Source organism: Takifugu flavidus, chromosome 13, assembly GCF_003711565.1.
Source record: "Takifugu flavidus isolate HTHZ2018 chromosome 13, ASM371156v2, whole genome shotgun sequence".
Taxonomy (NCBI): domain Eukaryota; kingdom Metazoa; phylum Chordata; class Actinopteri; order Tetraodontiformes; family Tetraodontidae; genus Takifugu; species Takifugu flavidus.
The window spans coordinates 134,274-158,403 of record NC_079532.1 but is presented as its reverse complement, the minus strand read 5'-3'; the positions used below and the strand labels follow the sequence as shown (position 1 = coordinate 158,403).

Genomic DNA, 24,130 nt, shown 5'->3' with positions numbered 1-24,130 from the left:
GTGCTCCAGTAACTGAGTCACCACCACCTTCTCTAGAACTTTAGAGATAAAAGGAAGGTTGGATATTGGCCTATAATTTGCTAAGACATCAGGATCCAGTGATGGTTTTTTAAGCAACGGCTTAATCACTGTCACCTTGTAGGACCGGGGTACATAACCTGACACTAAAGAACCATTGATCTGGTCCAGGATAGAACTGCCTATCAATGGTAAAACATCCTTCAACAGGTGTGTTGGGATGGGATCTAAAAGACACGTGGTGGTCTTGGATTTCTGAATTAGCGATGACGCCTCAGAAAAATATATAGGGCTGAAGGAGCTTAAGGGCTCGTTGGAGACCCTGTATGTTCCCACAGTCGGCACATCTGGTGATGGTCCAGTTGTTGGGATGGCCTGGTTAGCTTTCTCTCTGATAGCTAGAACTTTATCAGTGAAGAAGCTCATGAAGTCTTCACCACTCAGGGAAGAAGGGATACGTGGATCTAAAACACTGTGACTCTTGGTTAATTTGGCCACAGTGCTGAAAAGAAACCTGGGGTTGTTCTTATTTTCCTCAATCAAAGAAGAAAAATAAGCTGTTCTAGCCTTGCGAAGGGCCTTTTTGTAAACTAATAGACAGTCTTTCCAGGCTACATGGTAGCTGTCTATTTTACAAGAATGCCACTTCCTTTCCAGTCTTCGCGCTTTCTGCTTGAGGGTCCTGATATGTGAATTATACCAGGGGGCACACCTCCTCTGAGTTACTATTTTCTTTTTCAGGGGGGCAACAGAATCAAGCGTGATTCTCAGTGAGGTTGCTGCACCTTCAGCAATAGAGTCAACCTCAGCAGGGCTAAGATTATAATGATTGATCCCTGGGGAAACACACAGTGGTCCTGGGATCAACACAGGGATCACTTCCTTAAACTTAGCTACAGCATTATCTGAAAGACATCTGCTATAGTAAGACTTTGTTCTGAGCATAGAAGAATCCTTAATCATAAATGTAAAAGTGATCAAAGAATGGTCTGACAGACTGGGTTCTGAGGGAACACTGACACATGTTCTACCTCAACACCATAAGTCAGAACAAGATCTAGGGTGTGGTTAAAGCTGTGAGTTGGTTGGTTTATCTGCTGGAGGAACCCAACTGACTCAAGTAATGAAATGAAGCCATTTCTAAAGCTGTCATTTATAACGTCCATATGGATATTAAAGTCTCCAATGATAATGACTTTTTCCGTTCTAAGGACCAAGTCAGATAAGAAATCAGAGAACTCAGCCAGGAACTCTGAATGTGGCCCAGCAGGGGGCCGATAAACAACTACAAACAGAAGTGGCTTTTCTGTCCTCCAGTTCAGATGAGTGATGCCAAGAGTCAGGCTTTCAAATGAACTGAAGCTATGTTTTGGTCTGGGATTAATTAATAACTTGGAGTGATAGATTGCTGCCACTCCCCCTCCTCGACCAGTAACACGTGAAATATGATAATTAAGATGAGTAGGAGGAGTAGATTCATTTAAGCTCACATACTCCTCCTCCTGAAGCCAGGTCTCAGTAAGACAAAATAAATCAATGTGATGATCCGCTATCAGGTCGTGCACTAACAGGGATTTACACAAAAGAGATCTAATATTTAACAGTCCACACTTAATTTTGGTTGTGATATTAGTTTCTCCAACTTGTGCTTCAGTATTAATTTTAATAAGATTTTGGTGATTGACCGCTCCCCTGCTCTGTGCTTGGTGAACTTTTAACCGTGGAACAGAGACTACCTCTATAGTGTTAAATATGTTATTGTTGGTGGATGAGGGTTCTAAGGAAGCAGCAGAGAGGTGTGTAAGACTACAACTCTGCATCCTGGTCTGGACCCTGGATTGTCAGGTCACTTTGAGTCTAATAAAATTAGCCAGATTACTAGAAATGAGAGAAGCACCATCTCGTGTGGGATGGACACCGTCTCTCCTAATCAGACCAGGTTTTCCCCAAAAGGTGCTCCAATTGTCTATAAAGGCCACCTGGTTATCGGGGCACCACCGTGACAGCCAGCAACGAAGCGATGACATGCGGCTAAACATTTCATCGCTGGCCAGATTGGGGAGGGGACCAGAGAATGCTACGGAGTCCGACATCGTTTTTGCGTAGTTACACACCGACTCCAAGTTAATTTTAGTGACCTCCGACTGACGAAGCCGGGTGTCGTTGGCTCCGACGTGAATAATAACTTTACCAAATTTACGATTACGTCTCGCCAGCAGCCATAAATTTGCTTCTATGTCGCCCGCTCTGGCCCCCGGAATGCACCTAACTATGGTCGCTGGAGTCGGCTTCACGTGGCGCAAAACAGAGTCGCCAATTACCAGGGTCGGTTTCTCAGTGGGTGTGTCGCCGAGTGGGGAAAAGCGGTTAGCCACGGGAAGCGGTTGGTGGTGCACCGTGGGCCTTTGTTTTGGGCTACGCTTCCTACGAACCGTCACCCAGCCGCCCTGGCTAGCCGGCTGCTCGGCTGCTGCCGGGGGACCGCTAGCTGAAGCTACGCTAGGCGGCTCCGCAGCAGCTAGCTTACCCTGGGTACTTGACGCAACTCCAGCTAACTCCAAACTGCGGAACCGTGTCTCAAGCTCGCTAAGTCTCGCCTCCATAGCCATAAATAAACTACACGTTTATGCCTGAACAAGGTGTTTGTTATGGACATTCTAAGACGAGCACAGAAGTCCAATAACAAAACACCATTCAGGTTCAGATTAGGGGGGCCCTTCTTCCCAATCACACCTCTCCAGGTCACACTGTCATTGCCAACGTGAGCATTGGAGTCACCCAGGAGGATGAGGGAGACCCCAGAAAGAGCACTCTCCAGCATCCCTCTAAGGACTCCAAAAAGGGTGGATACGCTGAACTGCTTTTTGGGCCATAGCCTCTCACCATCGGAAACTCCAGAGTGGTAGAGAGTCCAACCCCTCTCGAGAATACTGGTTCCAGAGCCCTTGCCGTGCGTTGAGGTGAGGCCAACTATATCTAGTCGGAACTTCTCAACCTCGTGCACCAGCTCAGGCTCCTTTCCCACCAGAGAGGTGACATTCCATGTCCCTAGAGCCAGTTTATGCAGTCGGGGATCAGACCGCCAAGGTCCCTGCCTTCGGCCGCTACCCATCATTAAAATCCATTTAATTATTTTGAGTTATTTTACAAATAGACAAAGAACAGCGGTCCCATGACCCCTTGGTGGAGCTAATAATGTAACAAAACAGAGGTCTTTCTTCCATATTTTGTTTTTATTCTTGATATTTGTTCAGATTATGAAAACATGGTTTTAAATTTTCTATTTTATCACTCAGAAATCTGCTGACAGAAAATTAAATTATTTAAACACAATCCAGCTGTATGGTGTCAAACATGTTTGACAACTGAGAGAGGAGAGACGTTCAGGAAGTCTCAAACATTTTCTTCCTGTCAGCTTTGTCTTCAATGTTCTTTCGCCAGTCGCCCACAGCTTCTGTTGGCTGCAGAGTTCAAAAAAACATTTAATTTCTCATTGTAGTCATTTTTTTGTTTCTCATGTTAAACTTGAACAGATATTTACTTTCAGGGTTAAAGATATTTTAGCGTTGGGGACAACCTCTGTCAGCCCGGGTAACTAAGAACCACCTCTGTCTGCCTGACCAACTCAGAACTACCTCTGTCAGGTCAGCTAACTCAGGACCACTTCTGTCAGGTCAGGTAACTCAGGACCATCTCTGTCAGCCCGTCTAAATCAGAACTACTTCTGCAGGCTCCAGTTTACATATATACTTTCTCACATCCACCCCAACACTTCTACCAAGAATCCCAAACTCCACCCACAACAAAACCTAGCAGCCATCTCTTGCCTCCCCTGCATCCTCTAGATTTTGGTGGTTCTTGTTAGCTTTCCTAGTTTAGTTTTCCTGGAGCTGATGTCCTCAGCATCCTCCCAGATAAATTCCCAGGTCTGGAGCAGTCTGATCCCTCCTCTAGCTCTGGTAGGAACAGCTAATATACTGTGAAAGGCCCTTAAGCTCTGAGACCTCTGATGGAAGACCCCCAGTTTAAAGATTACTCAGGGAATAGAGCAAAAACAATGAACTTACCTCCTCTTTGACCTCCTTCTTCACCTGCTTCAGGTTGGATCTCAGGTCCATGTTTACTGTGTGTTTGGAGCCAAGCAGCGCTTTCAACATGGCATCGGCGGACATACGGACTTTCTTCAGGGCGGGTTTCTTTACACCAGCCAGGTCCACAACTTTGATCTTCAGGTCATCAACCTATCAAAGAGGTTTAAACATGAATTTTTGGACATTAATTTGCCATATTTAGGAAAAACGCATCTGAACTTTACCTCTTTCTCAGCTTTGGCGACTTTTGCCTCAGCATCGTACCGTTCCTCATCAATTTTGTCAATAAGAGCATGAAGTTTCTTGCATGTTTCCTAACAAGCATGGATGTAAAACATATTAGGGCTGATCATTAGTTCCAGTTACTCATAACTTTGATGGCATCAGAGGGGGAGGGACCTCTGTATCAATTGAGCAGTTAGATAGCTAATCAACACTACATCCTGTTAAAACCATGACAGTTCATCTGGCATCAAAGGAACAGGCTAAACTGATATATTAGACAGAACCTGGTTTTGCTGTTCTACAGATGGCACCTGCTTATATTTACATTTGAAACCAGATGAAACTGGTATATTTTTCAGACATATTTCTAGGACTAACTAACAGCAGAACTTAAAGATGACAGTGAAGTTCTTGGCATCAGGACATAAATGCTGTACTCACCATTAGGGCAGCTTGGTCTCCACTCAGGTCTGGGGCGGGACAATGTTCCACCATGTAGGCCTCTTTAGCTTCTTCGGTTTCCTTCTTCTCCTGTTCCAGCCAGTTCTGAGCGATCTGAAGAATCAAACTCTGCACGACGCAGCCAGATCACGTCAGATATTGAGGAAATCTAATTTCCAATCCACATTTAAAAATCTTTTAAAAATCATGTCATATCCTGTAAGAAATTGGAGAACATTTCATGTTTACCACGCTATGAAATCATGGGTAGATGTACCTTCAGGTGATGCCTGCGGCTGGACGTCATCTTTTTCCTGTTTACAGTCAAGCAACATTTACTCATATACTCATACAACATTAATGACATGACAATATTAATATCTAGCTAAATCATATCATTATAGATGAAGTGAGCACTTCACAGTTAGCATTAAAGCTGAGTCAGTAAATGTGCAGAAATACTCACTGGGACATATTTGTGCTTTTCAAATTTCACCACCTGCCTGAAGGAGCATAAATATGCTGTCAGGGAGGAAATATTTGAAAACCAGAGCTGACAAGGATCAACTCATGTCTCTGGACAGATGCAGACACTTGGTAACCTGATCTAAGCCACAGCTGAAGAGCTGCGTCGTCAACTAAACTAAACTGGGAGTGCGGATATCAGGTGACCCCTATCCGTTTCACGATCAGATTAAATAAAGACCACAAATTCTGAAGTGATTTTTAACATTAAACGGGTACAAGAACTTTGAATATTTCAATAACAGGTGATATTCACAAACAAATCCATTTGAAAAAGTATTTAATGGACATACTGTAAATTATAAGCATATTTTTTCACAGGTAAATGTTGTTACTGTCCGTATGTCTTACAGTTTGACTGAAGTCAGTGTTCAGAATTATCTTTCAGAAATTACACCAAATTTCTGCGATGTATGAGGGAATTATACACAACATTTCTTTTTACTTTATTAACCCTAAAAGAACAGAAAAGTCCATGGATGTTATGCTGGATTTAATCAAAGCACTGATGAGAATCTGGAAACTATTCAGATAACATGGAAACAGTTTATTAGGTATTAAATAAAAAGATTATATATATGTTTTTTTTTTTTGCTGTTTTTTGCTTTCTATATATATATATATATAGAGAGAGAGAGAGAGTTCTCACCAGAGAAGAAGAAAAGAAAGAGGAGGAGATCAGCTGGTAGGAGAAGAAGAGCGTCTACGCCACAGACAGTCAAAAGTCAAACGGTTTATATGGGCAGATGCAAAATGTTCACATTCTCTTTATGGAAGTGCATCGATACAGACCAATGAGACCGCGAGCTCCTGAAATACTCCCCACCGTCCCTGCTCCCCCAAACACCCACAAGCTGCTGAAGAAGACTTCCAAAACCTTCACCTTCTTTCTAGATATGCATGATATAATACAGTTTTTCTAAAATTTAGGTTTATAGTGTACAAAAACAACAAAGTAACAGACAACTTTGGATTGACGTTATTTATTTAAATGATTTCGCTGAATGGATCCTTGTTAAATAGTTCTTGTTATTTTAGTGCTTTTGTTGAAGTTTTAGTGAAACTATTTCAAATAAAAAAGTGTTTGAATTTGAGTCTTGTTGGACCTCAGCGAAACAATTTCCTGGTAGACATATTTTAGGACGTCTCAAACATCTTCTTCCTGTCCGCCTTATCTTCAATGTTCTTCCGCCAGTCCCCAACAGCCTCTGTGGACTAAACACCATCATTCCTTTATTTACACTTCTTTCTTGTTTCTGAAGAAATTTTCCTCTTTCCAGTGAAATATCTGAGACAAATTATCCATTAATTCAGCATAAAATATAACACATTAGCTGAGTATAAAATCTGCATTTTTTTTTTATCATGACAGTGATCGAATGGGAGAAAGATGAGTTTTGGTGTGGTTACCGTGGCAATGGGCTTACCTCCTCTTTGGTCTCCTTCTTCACTTGCTTCAGGTTGGCTCTCAGGTCCATGGTCACCTTATGTTTCCCTCCCAGCAGTGCCTGCAGCATGGCATCAGCCGACATCCGCACCTTCTTCAAAGCAGGCTTCTTCACGCCGGCCAGCTCCACCACCTTCAGCTTCAGGTCCTCAATCTACCACAGAACCAGTAGGCTCTTCAGTTTCCCAACATTGGTGATCAGTTATCGTGCTCAGGTTCTCTGTCCATACTTCAATATCAGCTTTCTGAACTTTAGCATCGATGTCATAGCGCGACTCGTCGATCTTGTCAATGGCAGTGTGAATTTTCTTGCACAGTTCCTGGTGACAAGCGGAACACCATTTTCTCCACTGAAACTGAGAAATTTAGCATTCCAATTATTCCTTTTCAAATCTCATCAGCTCACCATGAGAGCAGCCTGATCTCCACTCAGATCAGGAAAGGGACAATTTTCAGCCATGTAGGCTTCCTTTGCCATGGCGATGTCCTTCTTCTCCTGTTCGATCCAGTTAGCAGCAATCTGAAGCATCAAGCTCTGCAAGAGTTAGAAAGTGTTGTTTAACTTTTAATTTTGAACCTTTTACAGAAGCTGTGAAAGTGAGAACCTTGTTTTTACCTTCAGATGATGCCGACGACTCGACGTCATTTTCTTTCCCCTGAGATCAAAAATGATTGAATGAGTCATTGTAGGTGACTTTTTTTTGGGGGGGGGGGGGGGTTGGGGCAACAAAAAAACTGACAGGTGATGTTTCAGGTAAACTGTGGGGCGTGGCCATCACTTTAGGTGTTGTAAACTACACATAATTTCTATATGAACCACAAAAACGTTTTATTCAATAAATCACTGGTGACATATGAAAGGAAAATGACACCTGTGTTATGTTATTTGCTGAAAATACAAATCAGAAGAATTGAACTCAAAGATTAGGAAGAGGAAGGGGGCTGGTACTCACTCAGACATCTTGGTGGTTGTCAATCACTTCCTGTTCACAAGCAAAACTAGTTAATCTTCTCAACATCAACAAATATGACAGATGACCTTGACATCAGTCTTGACTGATGACCTTTGACCTCTGTGACAAAACAGGATACTCTTTACTGTCACAAAAAATGGCCTAAATTTGAGCATGTGGGTCAGATGACTGACACTTTTGGCCCCTCAATAAAGAAATCTCTGCCTGGAATTTGACTGAAGGCAACTTATGACCTGAGCACCAAATGCCACTAGCAGATGACACAAGTGCTGCGACAGGCACGTAGCTGAGGCCGTTAACAGCAATGCCAACAGCCTTCAGGCATGTGAACTGCCAACTGGTAGGAGCAGGCATGGCCACAGAACTGCCTGACATCACAATAATCATAGTTTCAAATATAATGTTAGAACAAATAAAAAAATCAAAAGATTTATGCTTTTCTTCAGTTTTACAACAAAAGCACAACAAATACATCAAATTCTCACAAACATTTTTTAAAAATTATCTAAGGTTGTAGGTTTGTATACTCAGGATAAATATTATTCAAGTAAGTTCTGCTTAAGGAAATAAGTAAAGATTTTTTGTTAATGGTAAAATTGATTGAATGCCATGTAAACGGAAACATGAAAACAAGTGACAGGGAGCACTTTGCTCTTTAACTGTACCTGAACGCATCATCACTGGTGAGGGGTCATACCTGTTAACACCAGAACACCAACTACGTAAACAGAGCGGTGCAAAAGCTCACCTGACTGTGACCTGTAGGAGGAAGAGGAGGAGGAACTGGCCAGATCTCAACAGTTAAGAGAAACATATAGATGTGATGTGCTAACTCAGCAGAAAAGACAACCCTCTTTATGGAGGCGGAGTCACCTCCGACCAGTCAGAACGTCCAGTCCACAAATACACGCCAAAACAATTCTTTGGGGCTGGTCATGGTTGACATAAGTAATTGAATGATGGTGTCAGTGGTTCTAAGAACAGTTTTAAGTTCTAAAAGAACTGATCTGAGACCACTGGGATCAGTGCTGGAGAGAACTTTCAGAAGGATCCATACAAATGCTTCTGCAGAACGCTCAGCTCCAACTGGAAGACGTTTTCTCATCCAATTAACTTTTCAAAAAAAAAAAAAATCCAGATTCAAATGATGACAAAACCAATACATTTTAAATAGGAAACAGGAAATAACTCACCCTTAACAGGAAGCGTGCAGCTTAGTCACTAAATCAAACTATGAGCAGGCTCTCTGCTGCCACCTGCTGACTACTTGCACACTACAAGGTCTGATTACATAGAAGGAAAAAACTTGAGGAAGACAGTGAAGAATTATTCACAAAAATATTTAATTTAAAATTTCCAGTGAAAAATCTTTAAGAAGTCTCAAACATCTTCTTCCTGTCGGCTTTGTCTTCAATGTTTTTACGCCAGTCACCAACACCCTCTGCAGCCTGCAGGACAAGTGGACAGGAGAGGGACAGAGAGAATGAGGAAAGGAAATAGAATCATAAATCAGAGATTTCTAACAAGGATGCTGTCAGGGGTTTCATGTTATGGTTACTATGACAACAGGCTCACCTCCTCTTTGGTCTCCTTCTTCACTTGCTTCAGGTTGGCTCTCAGGTCCATGGTCACCTTATGTTTCCCTCCCAGCAGTGCCTGCAGCATGGCATCAGCCGACATCCGCACCTTCTTCAGAGCGGGCTTCTTCACGCCAGCCAACTCCACCACCTTCAGCTTCAGGTCCTCGATCTATCAAAAACACCATGAGATCGTCCTGAGGTTTATTCATTAAGTGATGATTAGATTTTTAATCAATCCTCTTTGAACAAAACTATTGGGATTCTCAGGTGATGATGGTGTAGTTAATCTATAGGTTGTAGCTTTCCTGTACAGTGATGGAAGCACGTCTACCTCCTTGGCCGACTTTTCTAATTTGGCCTCGGCATCGTATCTATCCTCATCGATCTTGTCCAGGGCCAAATGCAGTTTTTTGCAAAACTCCTGTGAGGATTTAAAACGTGAAAAGTTACAATATAGACTGAGATGAAGAACCACTGTAAATGTGTCTCTTGTGTTGTTACCATCAGAGCCGCCTGGTCTCCACTCAGGTCGGGGGCGGGGCACTTCTCTGCCATGTATGCCTCTTTGGCCTCTGCTATTTCTTTAGCTTCTTGCTCGAGCCAGTTAGCAGCGATCTGTAGCATCAAACTCTAACAATAGAAAATCTACATGAAAAACTTCTAACACTACAAATGAGGGCAACTTTTTAGATTGAGCAAGTACAGTGAGACGGATGAGCTAATCTGTTAGCATGCATGATGCAAACACAGGAGAACAGGTTTACTTTCAGATGATGTCTGCGACTTGAGGTCATCTTCTTTCCCCTTTGAAGAAAAAATAATTTATTAGCAAAACATTGCAACAACTGAAAAGCTTAAAACGTCCTTTAAAACTTTTAACATGACTCTTAATTTCAGATGTAGACTTCATATAAGTGATAATTCTGTATTGATTTAAACTTATACTCACTCAGACATTGTGGATCCCTTTACAGTTTCACTCTGCCAAAAGCAGAATCAGAATGATTATAAAATGTGACATATGATGAAATTTCTGGTCAAATAAGTAAATAAAGTCAAGTCAAGTCAAAGTAAATAAAACCTTCATGGGTCAACTTCAATTTTATTCCAGCTGTCTGGGCCCCTTGGGGACCCTTCTGGTGGGTTTGGGGTTTCCCTCAAGCTTATTTGGTCACTTTGGATTTTTAAAAATAGAAAGGGCATCATCTGAGCCAATCATCACTAACACTATCCCTGGGTCAAGGTCAGAGGTCAACCCCAGCAAAGCAGAGTTAGACAGGCACGGCACCAGCAGTCACTTATTGAATAATAACAACAATAATTATATTTATGATGTTTATATAAATAACATCACTACCAACAACAGCAATAATAATAATACTGCTTTTACATTCCAGGTGACCACAGAAGAATCGTTCATGTTAATATTCACAACATGAAAGCAGAATAGCTGTTTGATGTGCTCAGCAATCAGACATTCATGTTATTTTCTACTTAAATTTATATAGATCAAAAACTTTGATTGTTCTTCAGCAGGAAGCTTTTTATACTGGAGAACTGCTTGTTTACACAAAAAAACTAACAAAATTCACAAAAAAGCATTTTACAGTCACAGTTAAAGAGAATACTGTCAGATATTTGATCGATCACTTTATTCTTACCTCTAAAGTCAGAAAGCGGAGGGAGTTTCAGGCCGGCAGGACGGTGAAGGGGTCTCAGACTAAAAGTGAAAATTGTGGGTGTATTTATATGTTTGAAGCATGTTTCATGCTTTCCTCTTTATGGCCATGAGGAACTGTGAGGCCAATCAGATCAATGAGCTCCTGAAATACCTTCATCGTCATAAATCTTCCATGAGTGGTGTGGGAGGTGGGCTGCCGTCCAGAGTGGGATCATGTGACCAGCAATACCAACGGTTCAACTGAATGAGATGGGCTCTTCTTGGTGGATCATATGGAGATAAATTCCTTAATTCCATTATTATTATTATTATCATTATTGTTATTATGAAACATGACTCTAGCATTCAACTGAGTAGAAACATTTATAACCACAACGAAATTGACTTACCACCATCATCATGATCTCAGGTTTGGGATCTGGGCCCTGAAAAAACAAAAGATAAAAATTAAATAGGAACCAGGGACTTTACTTTATGAATATGACTACACTCACCTTTATCATGCTTAAGTCATGTTTAAAACATAAGCAAAATTAAATTCCTCATTTTTGTTGTCTGCACTGGCCTGTTTATGATCACCAGGAGAGGGGGATGCTCCTCCTGTGGTCAATATAAGTACTACAATTAACATGACGTACTCGCTCCGGTTTTCTATTCGTGTAGCACAAAAATGCGTTGAACATGAATGGTGTTCATATTGAACACTCATAGTTTTCCAAGACCAAATCTGGTTATTATTTTAAGCTCATATGTGCTTTCCGCACCAAATAAAAGTTACTGTCACGGTTGTTGTTCGGGGTCCATATTGTGGGTTTCTATTTTAAAAGTAGCACTTTCAGTGTTTCGATGCCAATTAAAGAAAACCCACACATCCTTCTGTGTTAATTTTTACTAAGCCCCAATTTTGCCAGTTTTAAGGGGGCTGAAGCCCCATGATGTGTGATATTGCAAATAAAAAATAATTTGAAAAATATGGTAATAGAAGAAGGTGGCCCAATGTGAAAAATCAGCACAGAAAAATAATCTTAAAACATCACAAACCAAATGTAAAAATAAGAGTTAAAACTGACATATGTAATTAAAAAGCTTTGGATTGAACAAATATGTCCATTTATTTTTTGAGATGGCTGCAACAAAGGCTTCAGTAGTTTATGAGGTCTCAAACATCTTCTTCCTGTCGGCTTTGTCCTCAATGTTCTTCCGCCAGTCGCCCACATCTGCAGGCTGAAACACAAACTCGGCATCATCTGGCAAAATACCAAAGTCCAGTAAAGATGATACAAGATATTAATCTGAGTGTATGAAAAAAGCATTCCATTTGAAAAGAGCTGAATTATGTAGAAGCGGGAGTAATAAGTTATTAAATAGCAATTAATTATAGTATTTTTTATCAATATTGATGTATTTGGTGAAAATGCATTAAAACATTTTCACACAAAAAAAATCACAACTCTTACATCAACTTGTATTTATAATTTTAAAAAAAAGTTACATTCATTAAAGTCAGAGAGAAGATCTATGAGAGACTGGTTTTTATTTTTATTATGAATGCTAGCTGCAGTGAATTGTGAATTGGTAAATTGGTGCAGGTGTCTACAGAGAGGCCATCAGAAGGTTTGGCTGGCGTCACCAAGATGGGTTGTGGAGGATCTGAATGAGGGTTGTTGTCATGTTCAGACAACTACAGTAGATGTGCACATACAGGAGCCTTTGCAGTTGCTCCAACTGGAGGTTGGTCACATCAAAATGCAAAAGCGGGCAGATTTGTTACGGAATAGGGTTAGGGTTAGGGACTTGTTGTGGGACTAGTAACTGCGGCTTAAAACAAAGAGGGAGACCTTGTTGGATGGGCACCTGAAACCTTTTCATGTCTAAAAATAAATCTTCAAAACTTCAAAAAACTTCTAAATCAGAACTGTGGGTGCAACAAGCCTGGGATCCTCTGCACATGCCACAGGTACAAGGTAATGAAATGAAAAAGATGGTGATGAAGATGAGTACGATGATGGTGATGTGGTGGGCAAGGTGTGAATGGGCTCCTGGGAACAAGTGGAAATTTGGAGAACAAAGTGGTCAAAAGGGGGCATCAACAGTTATGAAGAAAAAAGTGAAGGATACATGAGGAGTTTATGAAGATGCTAATAGTTGGAGGCATCTTTGTAGAAACCCCAGGAACTTGTTACAGAGATGTGAAGATGGTGGCTCAAATGATTGCTTCTTTACTGAACATTTTTCAGCTGCTCTGCAATCACCAGGTCAAGACTCAAACATCTGGAAGTTAGTGGGGGATGAAAATCATATGCATGGTTTCCTTGGAAATGACCCATGGTTCTTTATGGATCACTGTTTGCAGCAAGAGGTGCAGAATGAGACACATGGGTCAGTAGCACTGATGCTAAGCAGAAATATAACCCTGTCTTTGGAGACTCAATTCACTTCCCAGCATGTTTGTGACAAACACCAATTAGATGGACAAGCTGGGGGGCTATTGTGTAAACGTGGCCATGATGGCAGAATAGCTGCATTCAGTGAACCCAGACACTCTCCACTCTTTTGAAGCCTAATGGTAATATGGCCTTGGTTCTACTGCTGAAGGCCATCAACAAGTCACAGCCTGCTTAAGGTTAGAGTTAGGGTCAGGGTTAGGGTAACTTTCCACAAGCATGACACATGTCAAACAAGACAAGGAAGACACTAGGTGGAACAATGTTTACTGTAAGGTGGTGAAAATGAGTTTTCCCTTAAGGACAAAAAATAGAGAGCTAGGTTTACTCTGTTCAATTCACTCAGAACTATAAAAATTGTCCAGTCTGTTTTTGATCCAGCCGTGTCTCTGAACTCTAGATCTAGAGTCTCTGAACTCCCAATGTTTTGTTGGTGTTTGGTCCTTGTTCATATATTGTCCAGTTTGTTGCTCAGTGGCCTGGCATTCCGAGGGACTATGGAGGTGCAGAGCACATGTCCTGTTCCACTCTTACAGCAGCCAAATAAATACTGGAAGATTTCTGCAGCAGAGCTGACAAAATTGGGTTATCAGTTTGAACTCACTAATGATCAGAGATCCAGAAACAGGAGCAGTAGACAATGAGAAACTGTGGCAGAACCGAACAACTTAAGGCAAGACATTGGAAGGATGCTGAAATGGGCAAAGTGGACTCTTACACAGCCTGGTCAGCTATCTTGATAAAGCTGAATGAAGTCTTGACTTAGCCAGGTTTCATTTAGACAGAACATCACTCTTCCTTTCATATGACGTTTTGGATGAGAAGTGCTTCATTCTTTATGGATCAGACATTTTGCAGCAAAAATTAAGACGATGTCATGCAGAGACACCGTGGCAGACAAAATAAAAGTTAAAACCCAAAAAATAACACACTCTAATATCTGGTTGGACTAACTTTAGCTCTGATCAGGACACAGTCCCTCCAACATTGTTCCCATAAGCTCCTGTAATGTCACAGATTTATTTCCATCCAGTGCATTAACTTCCTACCCAGATCTTGTAGGGATGATGAGAGAGTCCACTGAGAAAAGCTTCTCCAGCACATCTGAAAAGTTCTCAGGAACCGAGGGGGGGGGGGTCTCAAAATCTGGACTCTGGTGGTCCATCCATGTTTGAAAAGATGTCAGCATCCCTGAACCACTCTTCCAGTAATTGAGCCCCAGGAATCCTGAAATTGTCATCTTGGAATCTGCCCACATCGTCAGGGAAGAAAAACTCCACTGATGGAAGAACCTGGTCATTCAGGATCTTCAGGTACTCAGTTGACCTCATTCTTTGTACCCATAGTGTTTCTGAATCTGGACCTGAGGACCTGCAGCAGCCCCAGATCAGAGTTCTGCCCCCCCAGGCTGGTCCAGTAGACACAAGACATGATGGGTGCATGAGTTCATCTGCCTCTCTTCTTACCCTGATGCCCCATCACTCTGGAACAGGGTAAATCTGGACCCATCAGGCCTCCTGACCTTCTTTCATTGCTCCAGAGTCTTTATGAACCCCAGCATTCCTCTGTTCAGCCTCCCTGTAAGGCTCCACAGCTGTTCAGTCCCTTCAGTTCGTTCACATTGTGCATGTGGAAATGTTCTTACTTTCAATAGTAAATACAATCCTGAGTTCTTCTGGTGTTCCTCGTCCATCTGATTCCACCAAATCTCTAATCAGTGATTACTGATTCGACCCCAATTCTTCCTCTAAGAGGGTGGTTCCCCACTGTCCTCCCAAGTTTTAATTCTGAACAGTTGGACAGTTCTTTACCCAGTTTTAGTAGGCCCTTTCATCTCCTATGATGTTTCCTCTGCTAGAGGCAGAACAATGATGTGACTCTTCTTAAACAGACCAACCTCTTTTCCACCACCACAGGATGAGTCTTTGACATGGTTGCTATAGAAATGAAAAGCTGCTCTTTGCAGCAACTGGGTTTAAATAACTAGTTGCTAACTGAATGATAATGCGCTTTGGCAAGACAATGTATTTTACATATTCTATGGATTTATCCACAGCAGGTGACACCAGGCTGACCCCCAGCTGATGACTTCTTTTTCTTTGATGAATGTCAGATGTAATTGTACCTCAACAGCATTGGAATGTGCTGGCTTGTTACATAAATTAAAGTCATTATTGCTGTTTGTATTTAATCATTTAATCAGCTAAATTAATTACTGTCCAATATGCGAAATTCCAACATTGTTGTCATTATCAGACGATAAAATCCATAATCAATATCCTACTGTTTTCCCACCTATTTGAATGGCCTTTAGTGGCTTAGTGTTAGACTTACCTCCTCTTTCACCTCCTTCTTCACCTGCTTCAGGTTGGCCCTCAGGTCAAGGTTCACTGTGTGTTTAGAGCCCAGCAGAGCTTTCAACATGGCATCGGCGGACATACGGACTTTCTTCAGGGCGGGCTTCTTCACACCAGCCAGGTCAATCACTTTAATCTTCAGGTCATCAATCTTACAAAAAAAATCAATGAACAGACTTTTGAGGGGGAAAAAATGAAAATTTCAGTGTTAGACAAGAAATCAAAAGTGAAATGAAAAAAATGAGTGAGACTGGGTGACTGCAGGTAGGATGCAGGGTTAATGTTCCTGTCTGATTCCAGCTCAAAGGACATCCCTGTTGAGATTGGAGGAGCTGTTATAGAAAATAAAGTCCTTCTCCAAAGAGCAACTTACTAAGGTCAAAGTTCAGGCCAGGGCTAATTTCTTTCCTAAATGTTCCATTTGATTATTAGAAGTGCAGTGGGAGTTCTGCCACTACCTGTAAGACAATGACACCGTGCACTCAAACCTGCTTCTAGTTTAAATGTTTTTTCCTGTAAGTTTCACTTTAATTTAGTTTAAATTGTAAACTGAACCAAAGTTAAGTTGGCAACAATTAGCTAAAAACTCTAGTCAGCTTTTGAGTAATTTTCCAAAGTCAACTGCAGAGGAGAGCAGAGAAAGAGGAACATCATTATTCAAGTTTACCTCTTTTTCGGCCTTTCCCAATTTGGTCTGCAGGTCATAGCGCTCTTCGTCTACTTTGTCAATGAGGGCATGAAGTTTTCTGCAGGTTTCCTGCACAACAAATAGAATGTGCTAATGTGTGAGTCCATTTTCTGAAAATCATGCTAACTTGTTAGACAAATAAAGATGAATTGAACTAAATGCAGAGAGAGAAATGAACAGACTTTATTTCAGCACAAGACAAATGTGCTTCTTACCATGAGAGCGGCCTGGTCTCCACTTAGACTCGGGGCAGGACATTGTTCAGCCATGTACCTCTCCTTGGCAGCAGCGGTATCCTTTTTCTCCTGAACAATCCAATTTGCAGCAATTTGCAGCATCAAACTCTGTAGCAGAGACAGAAGCAGATGTGAGATTCTAGAAAATCATATTTTTATCTCATAAAAGTGTTCTAACCATAGAAACCAGCAAACCGTAACTGTAGTCAAATCAGATCAAATCAAATCAATCTTTATTTATATAGCGTCTTATACAATCAAAATTGTTTCAAGGCACTTTCCAGAAACCCAAGGCGCTTTCCAGAAACCCAGGGCCTAACCCCAGAGTCACAACATCACCTCAAGTTGTCACCTCAATTATACTTTAAGGCAGGTTTTGATGCAAAACAAAATAAACTCAACAGAGTTAAGAGCAGAATGTTGTTGCTTACTAATCATAAATGTTGATGATAAAAAGTGTTTTCCGTATTTAGAGTGATAAAATGCATTTTTATAATATACAATTAAAGGTCACATTTTCTTTTTAACTTTTACACTAAAGTATAATTAACACTAACATGTGGTATAAAACTTTCAATAATATTGTTGTCACAATGAAAATAACATCAGTATGTCTGCAGTGTATGTCACACATACACACGCGTACACACGCACACAGACAGACAGACAGACACTCACGCGCACGCATGCACGCACGCACTCATACACAGACAGAAGAGTTGTCACCAGAAGGGTGCGCCTGGTGTCGGTGTTGTACCTTCAGATGATGCCTGCGGCTCGACGACATCTTCTTCCTGTGACATCACGCAAAGCTGGTTACTGGGGATCAGTGATCAAAGAACTGGTGGATGATACTGAGGAATCTTGTTTTTCCATCAGTTTGATTCCATGTTTTTCTTTCTTTGTACTTTCTATCATTTTTCTTTCCAGCTGTTTGGTCTTCTACTGTGAAGGCTAAACAGGAATGATTTTTTTGTTTTTTTTTAAACTTAACTGTAGCAACAAACACAAGGTAAGTAAAATAAAGCTGATTATTTAAAACAACACCCAAACTGATCAATAGCCCCACCAACAGATCCGATCAATATACTTACTCAGACATGGTGCTGGTTTGTTTTCGTCAAGAGCTGAAACAGAAGGACGATCAATGAGTAAATTGTGATTTAATTGTCCACGCATGACGGCAGATTAAATTTGGCCTCTGCCATAGCTTCAGCTATTGTTACACAAACACTGACACACTTCAGAAGCTTTAGGGTCCTCCAGCAAAAGGTGACCTTAAAGGGCAAAGGTCATGAGTAGAATTCATGTCTAGTTGTTTTTAAAATGCTAGGTTTCAAAAATACAAGTTAAAATAAAACATAGACAAAATGTTGCAATTATTTTTTTTAGGTGCATTCCAGTTGTCTTTTTGTTTTTTTCCCCAAATGCAGCAAGTACAAGTACATTAGTTCCATCATGACTTTAATTGAAAACTTTCAAGTTTTTTGTTTGTTTTTTTAAAAAAAGGCTAACTTAAATATTTCATCACTTTGGGCCAGATGCCTTTCCCTTTGCCTGTTTATTTTTGTCGACAGCATTTATTCAGCTGTTAATAACTGTCCTGCTTAAAAGATATCAAGGATTACATGGCAAAAAGAGTTCAGATCCAAATTTAAGGTATGTTGAAAAGCAAATTCAGGCCTATGATGTCATTTTCGTGAAATGTAGGACATAGAGGAGAAAGCTCACCTGTGGGGGGGTAGAAGACGGCTGCAGCAGCATGAACAGACTGTCTCCTGCCTGTATATATACCGTATGGATGTATACGAGAGCTGGATTATGGATGTGGAGCTCCTGTTTATGGAAAGGAAGGATCATTGGTCCAATCAGTCAACAGATCCTGAAATATCATCATCCCCCACCACCGCCACGGAGGAGTCTGATATCGTCCAACAACTCTGCCAAGATGCTATAAAAAGGAGGATAAAGTGAATAAAAGCAGCAGAACAGAACATGATAACGAGGGGGCCACTTTCTAAAATCAACCAAAATCCTACACCACCAATATGAGAAAGAACACATTACTTTAATTTTGTCAACATTTGAATCCAAAACTTTAGGTTAGTTTGACAAACACATAAAGCAATAAACATTTCAAAGAGTGTAAAAATGATTTAAAAGTCTTTTGATTCAACACAACAAATTTAGGGTTACTTTAGGGTTTAAGGTTTACTGTAAATGAGCATTTGTGAAATATTATCTTCTTAGACCTATGAATTTAAACATCTTTAATTATTTTCACAACTTTTCATCTTCAATCAGACTAATTTTTTCAACTTGAATGATGACAGAATAACTTTTTCCACATTTAGCCAAAAGCCTTTGCCATTATATGAATGTATTGATTTGTGCAACCTGAGCATGCACAGATTCCTACAGCATACTGACATCTCCGGAGAAAAGAGGATGCTAACGCTCAACAGCCAACCTAACGAAGTCAAGTCATAAACAGGTTGAAGGCAGCTGATTATATGGAAATACATTTCCAACCATCGAACAAATGAATGGCTTCCATGATTAATGTTCACAAAAATGAAATGTGGCATTAAAATTTAACCCTTAAAAAGATCTATTTTTTGTTTTAGCCCAAAGAGGCAGCCTTGTTACTGAAATCTAACCAATGTCAAAAAAGAAAGTGTTCTAAAACATCCTCTAAAGTCCAGAAGTTTCAGAGCAGCTCATTTCACTGTTTTTTTTTGTATGACACAAATATATCAGTTTGTCATTTTCTCCACTTTCTGAGGGGAAAATGATAAAAACAAAAGCTGTTGATCTGTAAAGAAAAACTCACTTTCAAGAAAAAAGTTTCACTAAGAGTTTAGTATGTGTTTCAGATTATCTTCCCCATAACTGTTAAGGGATTCCCTTCCAGACAAAAGAAAGAACTTTTGAACTGGAATGATTTTGACAATTGTTTGGTCCTCAAACTAGACTGAAGCCTGATGATCCTGCAGAGAGCTGAGATAACAGAGGCATACTGGGAATTTAGAGAGGGGCAGTGGGTGATATTGTAGAGAGTCGAGTCTTAGGAATGCAGAGTTTGTACACAGGGCCCTGATCTGCGCACCATGCCATGACTAATGAATAATCATTATTTTCAATACAATACAAATAAATTTTAAATTCCAAAACAAGTTCAATAAAAACATTCACTCAGTTTTAATTTTCTTTTTCTGGAATCTGAGCGTTTTTCCAAAGGAAATGTGATTCCTTAATGGCTTTGACCTTCTTTAGTTTCTGGCCTGTTTGACAAGGAACCTTCAAAATCACAACTGAGGAAATGCCTTCAGTAACCTCCTCAAATAATGTGTAGCGCTGCTGCTCTGTGGGCATGATTCTAATTCTGGATGTGTTGTCAGTGAAGAAACAGCTGCTGTTTGAGAGTGTAAACGATATCAGTGGAAAGCAAATATTAACTGGAGCTCCCCCCAACAAAAAGTGTATTCAAAGAGGGTGAAAGTCTTTGAGCTTTCTACACAAATTTCTGTGTCTTTCTATATTGTCCAAATATTAGCGTTATTCTGTGTTGGGCCATTTGCTTGTGAGGAAGTTGTTTTGTTACCCTGATGTATAAATCCCTGCATTCTTCTTGGCATTGATCCTCCTCAGTTTTTCATATATTGCAGACAGGCAAGGGTTAGAAATGCTATGAAGCTTATTTTTCCCTTTATCCCTTTTGGGGTCATTTATTGGCAGTTTTGATGTATGCCCAGTCTAGTTATCTACACATTTTGAGTGCTGACCTGAGATGTTCCTGTTCTATCTTCTTTTCTTGTGTTCTAGTCTGCTGAGCCCTGTGTTTAGGGTTCTGGTGACACCTATCCTGTAGGTTGAGGGAGGCAACAGAGGGAAGAAGCTGTTCCTCAGTCTGTCTGTGTTAGTTATACGTAATTGCTGTCTATCTTCCCTGATAGGAGGAGAATAAATCTGTATGTCTATGTTCAGTCTGTGAGCTGGATGATTTAGACCATTGATGATGTTTCTGGCATTCTGTATTTGGCTTGCATAAACAAACTCCATACTGGTCCCCACTAGCCTCTGTGCAATCTTACCCACATGGACCACACAGGGCTTCCCAACCTAGGGCAGCCAGGCTTGACAATGTTCATCTAACAATGAGAGCAGTGAGACTGCTCATCTTGGGGGTACCAGACCTCATTCAGCTACTGGCCCCCGCCACTGATGGCTGTCAGCCTGCTGCCACACACTTCACTCTTCAACACCTGGTTACTGGCACCAGTGTAATCTGTGTCCTTGAGTGCTGAGTATGCTGCAGTCAAGATAAAGAGTCCATTTCAGTATGAAAGTGTTCTGCCACATCTGGCTAGAGCCTGGAGGGCTTTCCTGGGTTCTTCAGTTTGTCCTCTTCTACTGCCATGGTGGACCACTTCCCTTGGCCTCAGGGAAGACATTCCACTTTGTCCATGGTGCTTAAGGGTTAAGACAACTATCTAGATGGCTCAGAGGTAGGCTGACCTTATTGGCGAACCACCCAGCCTCATAGCCCCCATGCGGTCGCAGCCTCCGGGACAGCTCTTTCACCAGATTTGAGGGATTTACAGACTGAATGTATGGCCCATGATGGGAGCATCCAGCAACTTGAGTCTTGCTGTTATTGCTACCCTGCAAGCAGGTGTCTAACGTGCTCCATCAGTCCTTGGTGGTGTGTCTCTTGATTTTAGAGCCCTTTCGTTCTCCACCCCATGACTCTGTGGAGGTGACCCAATTGCATTTAGTCTGCCCAGTTCAGGCCCTGAAGACATAAATATAAGGCATTATAAGGCTTTTTTAGACAAGCTACCCTCACACATCTCCTCAAAGTTTTCTGCTGTTCAGAATACCAATAATCTTAGGACTACTATTTCGGATCATGGTCATGGAAAGATCTACAATTCAGGTTGAGGATACAATCTTTCATCCCTCTATCCGGTGTTAAACCTTGTCACCTGCACCTGTGATACTTAGTCCTGAATTTGAAAATTTGAGACTGCAAAGATACCCAACAAAATAATAACAAGTTATTAATGTTCAACATGTTCAATAAACAATGATTAACATTAATGACTGTTATTTTGTTGAGATGAAGGTAAGGGGCCATTGAGTTCTGGAAAGTGTGCCAATGGAAAAATACCCCAATGTCAAACGGGCTGCGCTTAAGATACTGTCAATATTTGGGTCAACATACATCTGCGAGTCTGTGTTTTCTACCCTAAAGCACATGAAATCAAAGCATCGATCTGTTCTGACTGACACCCATGTGAAAGAATTGCTTCGCGTGGCAACAACTGAATACAAGCCAGATTTGAAGAGGATTGTTCAAAGCAAGGAATGCCAGAAGTCCCACTAAGCAACATGCATAGTATGAGAAATTGTTTTTTTTAAATTATTATATTTTTGTTTGTGGACTTAGTTGAACTGAGAGTTTGTGTGTGAGACAGTGCACACAATGTTCATTGTTGAAAATGACTGGCCTGTGGTCTGTAGAAGTCAAATTCTGTCATTATCATGTTGGTGTGTGACATTTACAATAAATCTGGCTAAGCAGAGGTCCGTGTGTGTGAAGAAGGGATGAGGTGATGTTCATGTGTGCGCATGTGTATGATGTGGCTTGTTGCGGTAACACAGTAAAAAATGTGGCTCTTAGGCTCTGACTGGTTGGCCACCCCGGTTCTATAACCATCTGTTTTCTTCTTACCTGAAGTTCTTTCTCACTCAAGTGAGATGGTTTGAGCTGATTGGATGGGCCTAGAGAGTGAGGACAGGTGAGACGGGTCTAGATGGTGAGAAAAAAAATGTTTTTCGCATATTTCGTACTTTTCTCATAGTTACAGAAGTGGCATATCATAATCACTTTACTGACCCATGCAGGAAACAATATCAGTTCATACGCAATAATATCTGCAAGAAATATGTAGTAGTTTGTTTGAAATAAAAAGAATTAACTGATACAACTAATGAATTAATAAGTCACGTTCGGAGTTCCACAATCAGCCATTCTTGTAGTAGAAATAATACTTTAATAATACTAAGATTTTAATATATAAAAATTAGATCCTCAACACAAAATTCACTTTCATAAAATTATTTTACTTATTTAAGTAAATAAATATTTTTTACACAGTGGCTGACATTAACTGAAACCTATCCATTCATATTACCGTATTTTCTGGACTACAAGTCGCACTTTTTTTCATAGTTTGTCAGGTGGTGCGACTTGTACTCCATAGCGACTTAAATAAATACATTATTACAGAATTTCACATGTTTGTTATTTTCACACTGACAACCACAAGAGGGCGCTCTAGGCGTGTGTACCTGAGAAACTAGTTCCTTTAGCGACTCAGAAGAAGAAGCGGTGCTTCGTCTATGGAGTTAAATTTGATTGTTTGGTAAACTTACTCGGATGTTCTTTATGCTATAGTTATCTGAATAACTGTTAATATGTTACGTTAACAAAGCAGACACGTACTCAGTTCGTTGTGGGTCATGTAGCTGAATTTGTTACGTTAGCATACCGTAACCCTATTGCTAATCCATGCTAATTGCCTTTCAAGATGAAATGTATGTTCATGGTCTCGGATTTTATCAAATACATTTTCCCCCAAAATGCGACTTAAAGTCCATTGTGACTTATATATCTATTTTTCTTCTTTATTATGCATTTTTTGGCTAGTGCGACTTAAACTCCGTAGCGACATATAGTCCAGAAAATACAGTAAATCAAAATAAAATTAATGTGTTAATTCCTTTAATAATAGCTCATGGTAGCTAGCTATTCCTTTACCATCAGCTGGAGTTTGCGCAGAAAGCTTAAAGCTTTTATCTGACTTTTGAATCTTGTTGTCAACATAAAGATTTCAGTTTATCTTAAGTTTGAAAAAAAACACACAAAAACCTTTATCATAACACAGTCACACCAAACTTCAGTGAAAATTAATTTCTTGTGTGTTTTATGCACCACTACTCTTCCCATTTTCATCATTTTGGGTTTATCAAGTCTACTTGATGTTGAGGCTGCCAGTTTTTCATACATTAAACACTAGCAAGAGATTTTGCCTTAAAAGTTCAGTGTTCAGTCAGCCTGAAAGGGATAAAGAAGTCAAGAAGATTGAACAAAAGTTCAGTTGGAACTTTTGGTGAATTAGGTGATGTGTTCAATTTCACAGGATTCACATTCCTTGTATTGTGTTAGCTGCACCACCAGCTTTAATTTGCATCCCTATGCATGTTTGCATTGACTTTGTATGTAAGGCGTTTTTCTGTGAATGTAGTTTTAGTGTGAGGAAAACAGCGGAGAAAAATGTTTTTGAGAAGATGGAGAAATTTTAGTTGTCTTTCTGTTTTGAAGCGTGGAGCTTCACTGTAGTTAACCATCAGTGGG

The 24,130-nt window shown here is 40.5% G+C and overlaps 4 protein-coding genes across 9 annotated transcripts; all 4 read right to left on the bottom strand.

Annotated features, from left to right (window-relative positions):
- Positions 1-3,232: 3,232 nt before the first annotated feature.
- LOC130535789 (troponin I, fast skeletal muscle-like) lies at positions 3,233-6,043 on the bottom strand. Its single transcript, XM_057051079.1, has 7 exons — positions 5,950-6,043; positions 5,242-5,278; positions 5,053-5,089; positions 4,776-4,904; positions 4,334-4,423; positions 4,086-4,259; positions 3,233-3,479 (listed from the first exon to the last, which is right to left on the bottom strand). The coding sequence occupies exons 2-7, from the start codon at positions 5,247-5,249 to the stop codon at positions 3,402-3,404; spliced, it is 516 nt and encodes a 171-aa protein (XP_056907059.1). The 5' UTR covers positions 5,250-5,278; positions 5,950-6,043; the 3' UTR covers positions 3,233-3,401.
- A 224-nt stretch (positions 6,044-6,267) lies between these two features.
- LOC130535787 (troponin I, fast skeletal muscle-like) lies at positions 6,268-8,554 on the bottom strand. 3 transcript variants are annotated; one of them, XM_057051073.1, is made up of 7 exons: positions 8,470-8,554; positions 7,701-7,730; positions 7,364-7,403; positions 7,154-7,282; positions 6,978-7,067; positions 6,728-6,901; positions 6,268-6,515 (listed from the first exon to the last, which is right to left on the bottom strand). In XM_057051073.1, the coding sequence occupies exons 2-7, from the start codon at positions 7,706-7,708 to the stop codon at positions 6,438-6,440; spliced, it is 519 nt and encodes a 172-aa protein (XP_056907053.1). In that variant the 5' UTR covers positions 7,709-7,730; positions 8,470-8,554; the 3' UTR covers positions 6,268-6,437. The 3 variants fall into 3 exon arrangements, with proteins under 3 accessions (XP_056907053.1, XP_056907052.1, XP_056907054.1); XM_057051072.1 differs by having other exon boundaries at positions 7,701-7,820; positions 8,470-8,531; XM_057051074.1 differs by having other exon boundaries at positions 8,387-8,476.
- A 101-nt stretch (positions 8,555-8,655) lies between these two features.
- Positions 8,656-11,935, bottom strand: LOC130535788 (troponin I, fast skeletal muscle-like). 4 transcript variants are annotated; one of them, XM_057051078.1, is made up of 10 exons: positions 11,477-11,935; positions 11,372-11,407; positions 11,134-11,241; positions 10,963-11,021; positions 10,251-10,282; positions 10,066-10,105; positions 9,803-9,931; positions 9,633-9,722; positions 9,297-9,470; positions 8,656-9,169 (listed from the first exon to the last, which is right to left on the bottom strand). In XM_057051078.1, the coding sequence occupies exons 5-10, from the start codon at positions 10,256-10,258 to the stop codon at positions 9,092-9,094; spliced, it is 519 nt and encodes a 172-aa protein (XP_056907058.1). In that variant the 5' UTR covers positions 10,259-10,282; positions 10,963-11,021; positions 11,134-11,241; positions 11,372-11,407; positions 11,477-11,935; the 3' UTR covers positions 8,656-9,091. The 4 variants fall into 4 exon arrangements, with proteins under 4 accessions (XP_056907058.1, XP_056907057.1, XP_056907055.1 ...); XM_057051077.1 differs by having other exon boundaries at positions 11,134-11,238; XM_057051075.1 differs by having other exon boundaries at positions 11,372-11,935.
- A 134-nt stretch (positions 11,936-12,069) lies between these two features.
- LOC130535791 (troponin I, fast skeletal muscle-like) lies at positions 12,070-18,527 on the bottom strand. Its single transcript, XM_057051080.1, has 7 exons — positions 18,439-18,527; positions 17,802-17,834; positions 17,465-17,501; positions 16,687-16,815; positions 16,451-16,540; positions 15,761-15,934; positions 12,070-12,206 (listed from the first exon to the last, which is right to left on the bottom strand). The coding sequence occupies exons 2-7, from the start codon at positions 17,807-17,809 to the stop codon at positions 12,132-12,134; spliced, it is 513 nt and encodes a 170-aa protein (XP_056907060.1). The 5' UTR covers positions 17,810-17,834; positions 18,439-18,527; the 3' UTR covers positions 12,070-12,131.
- Positions 18,528-24,130: the final 5,603 nt, after the last annotated feature.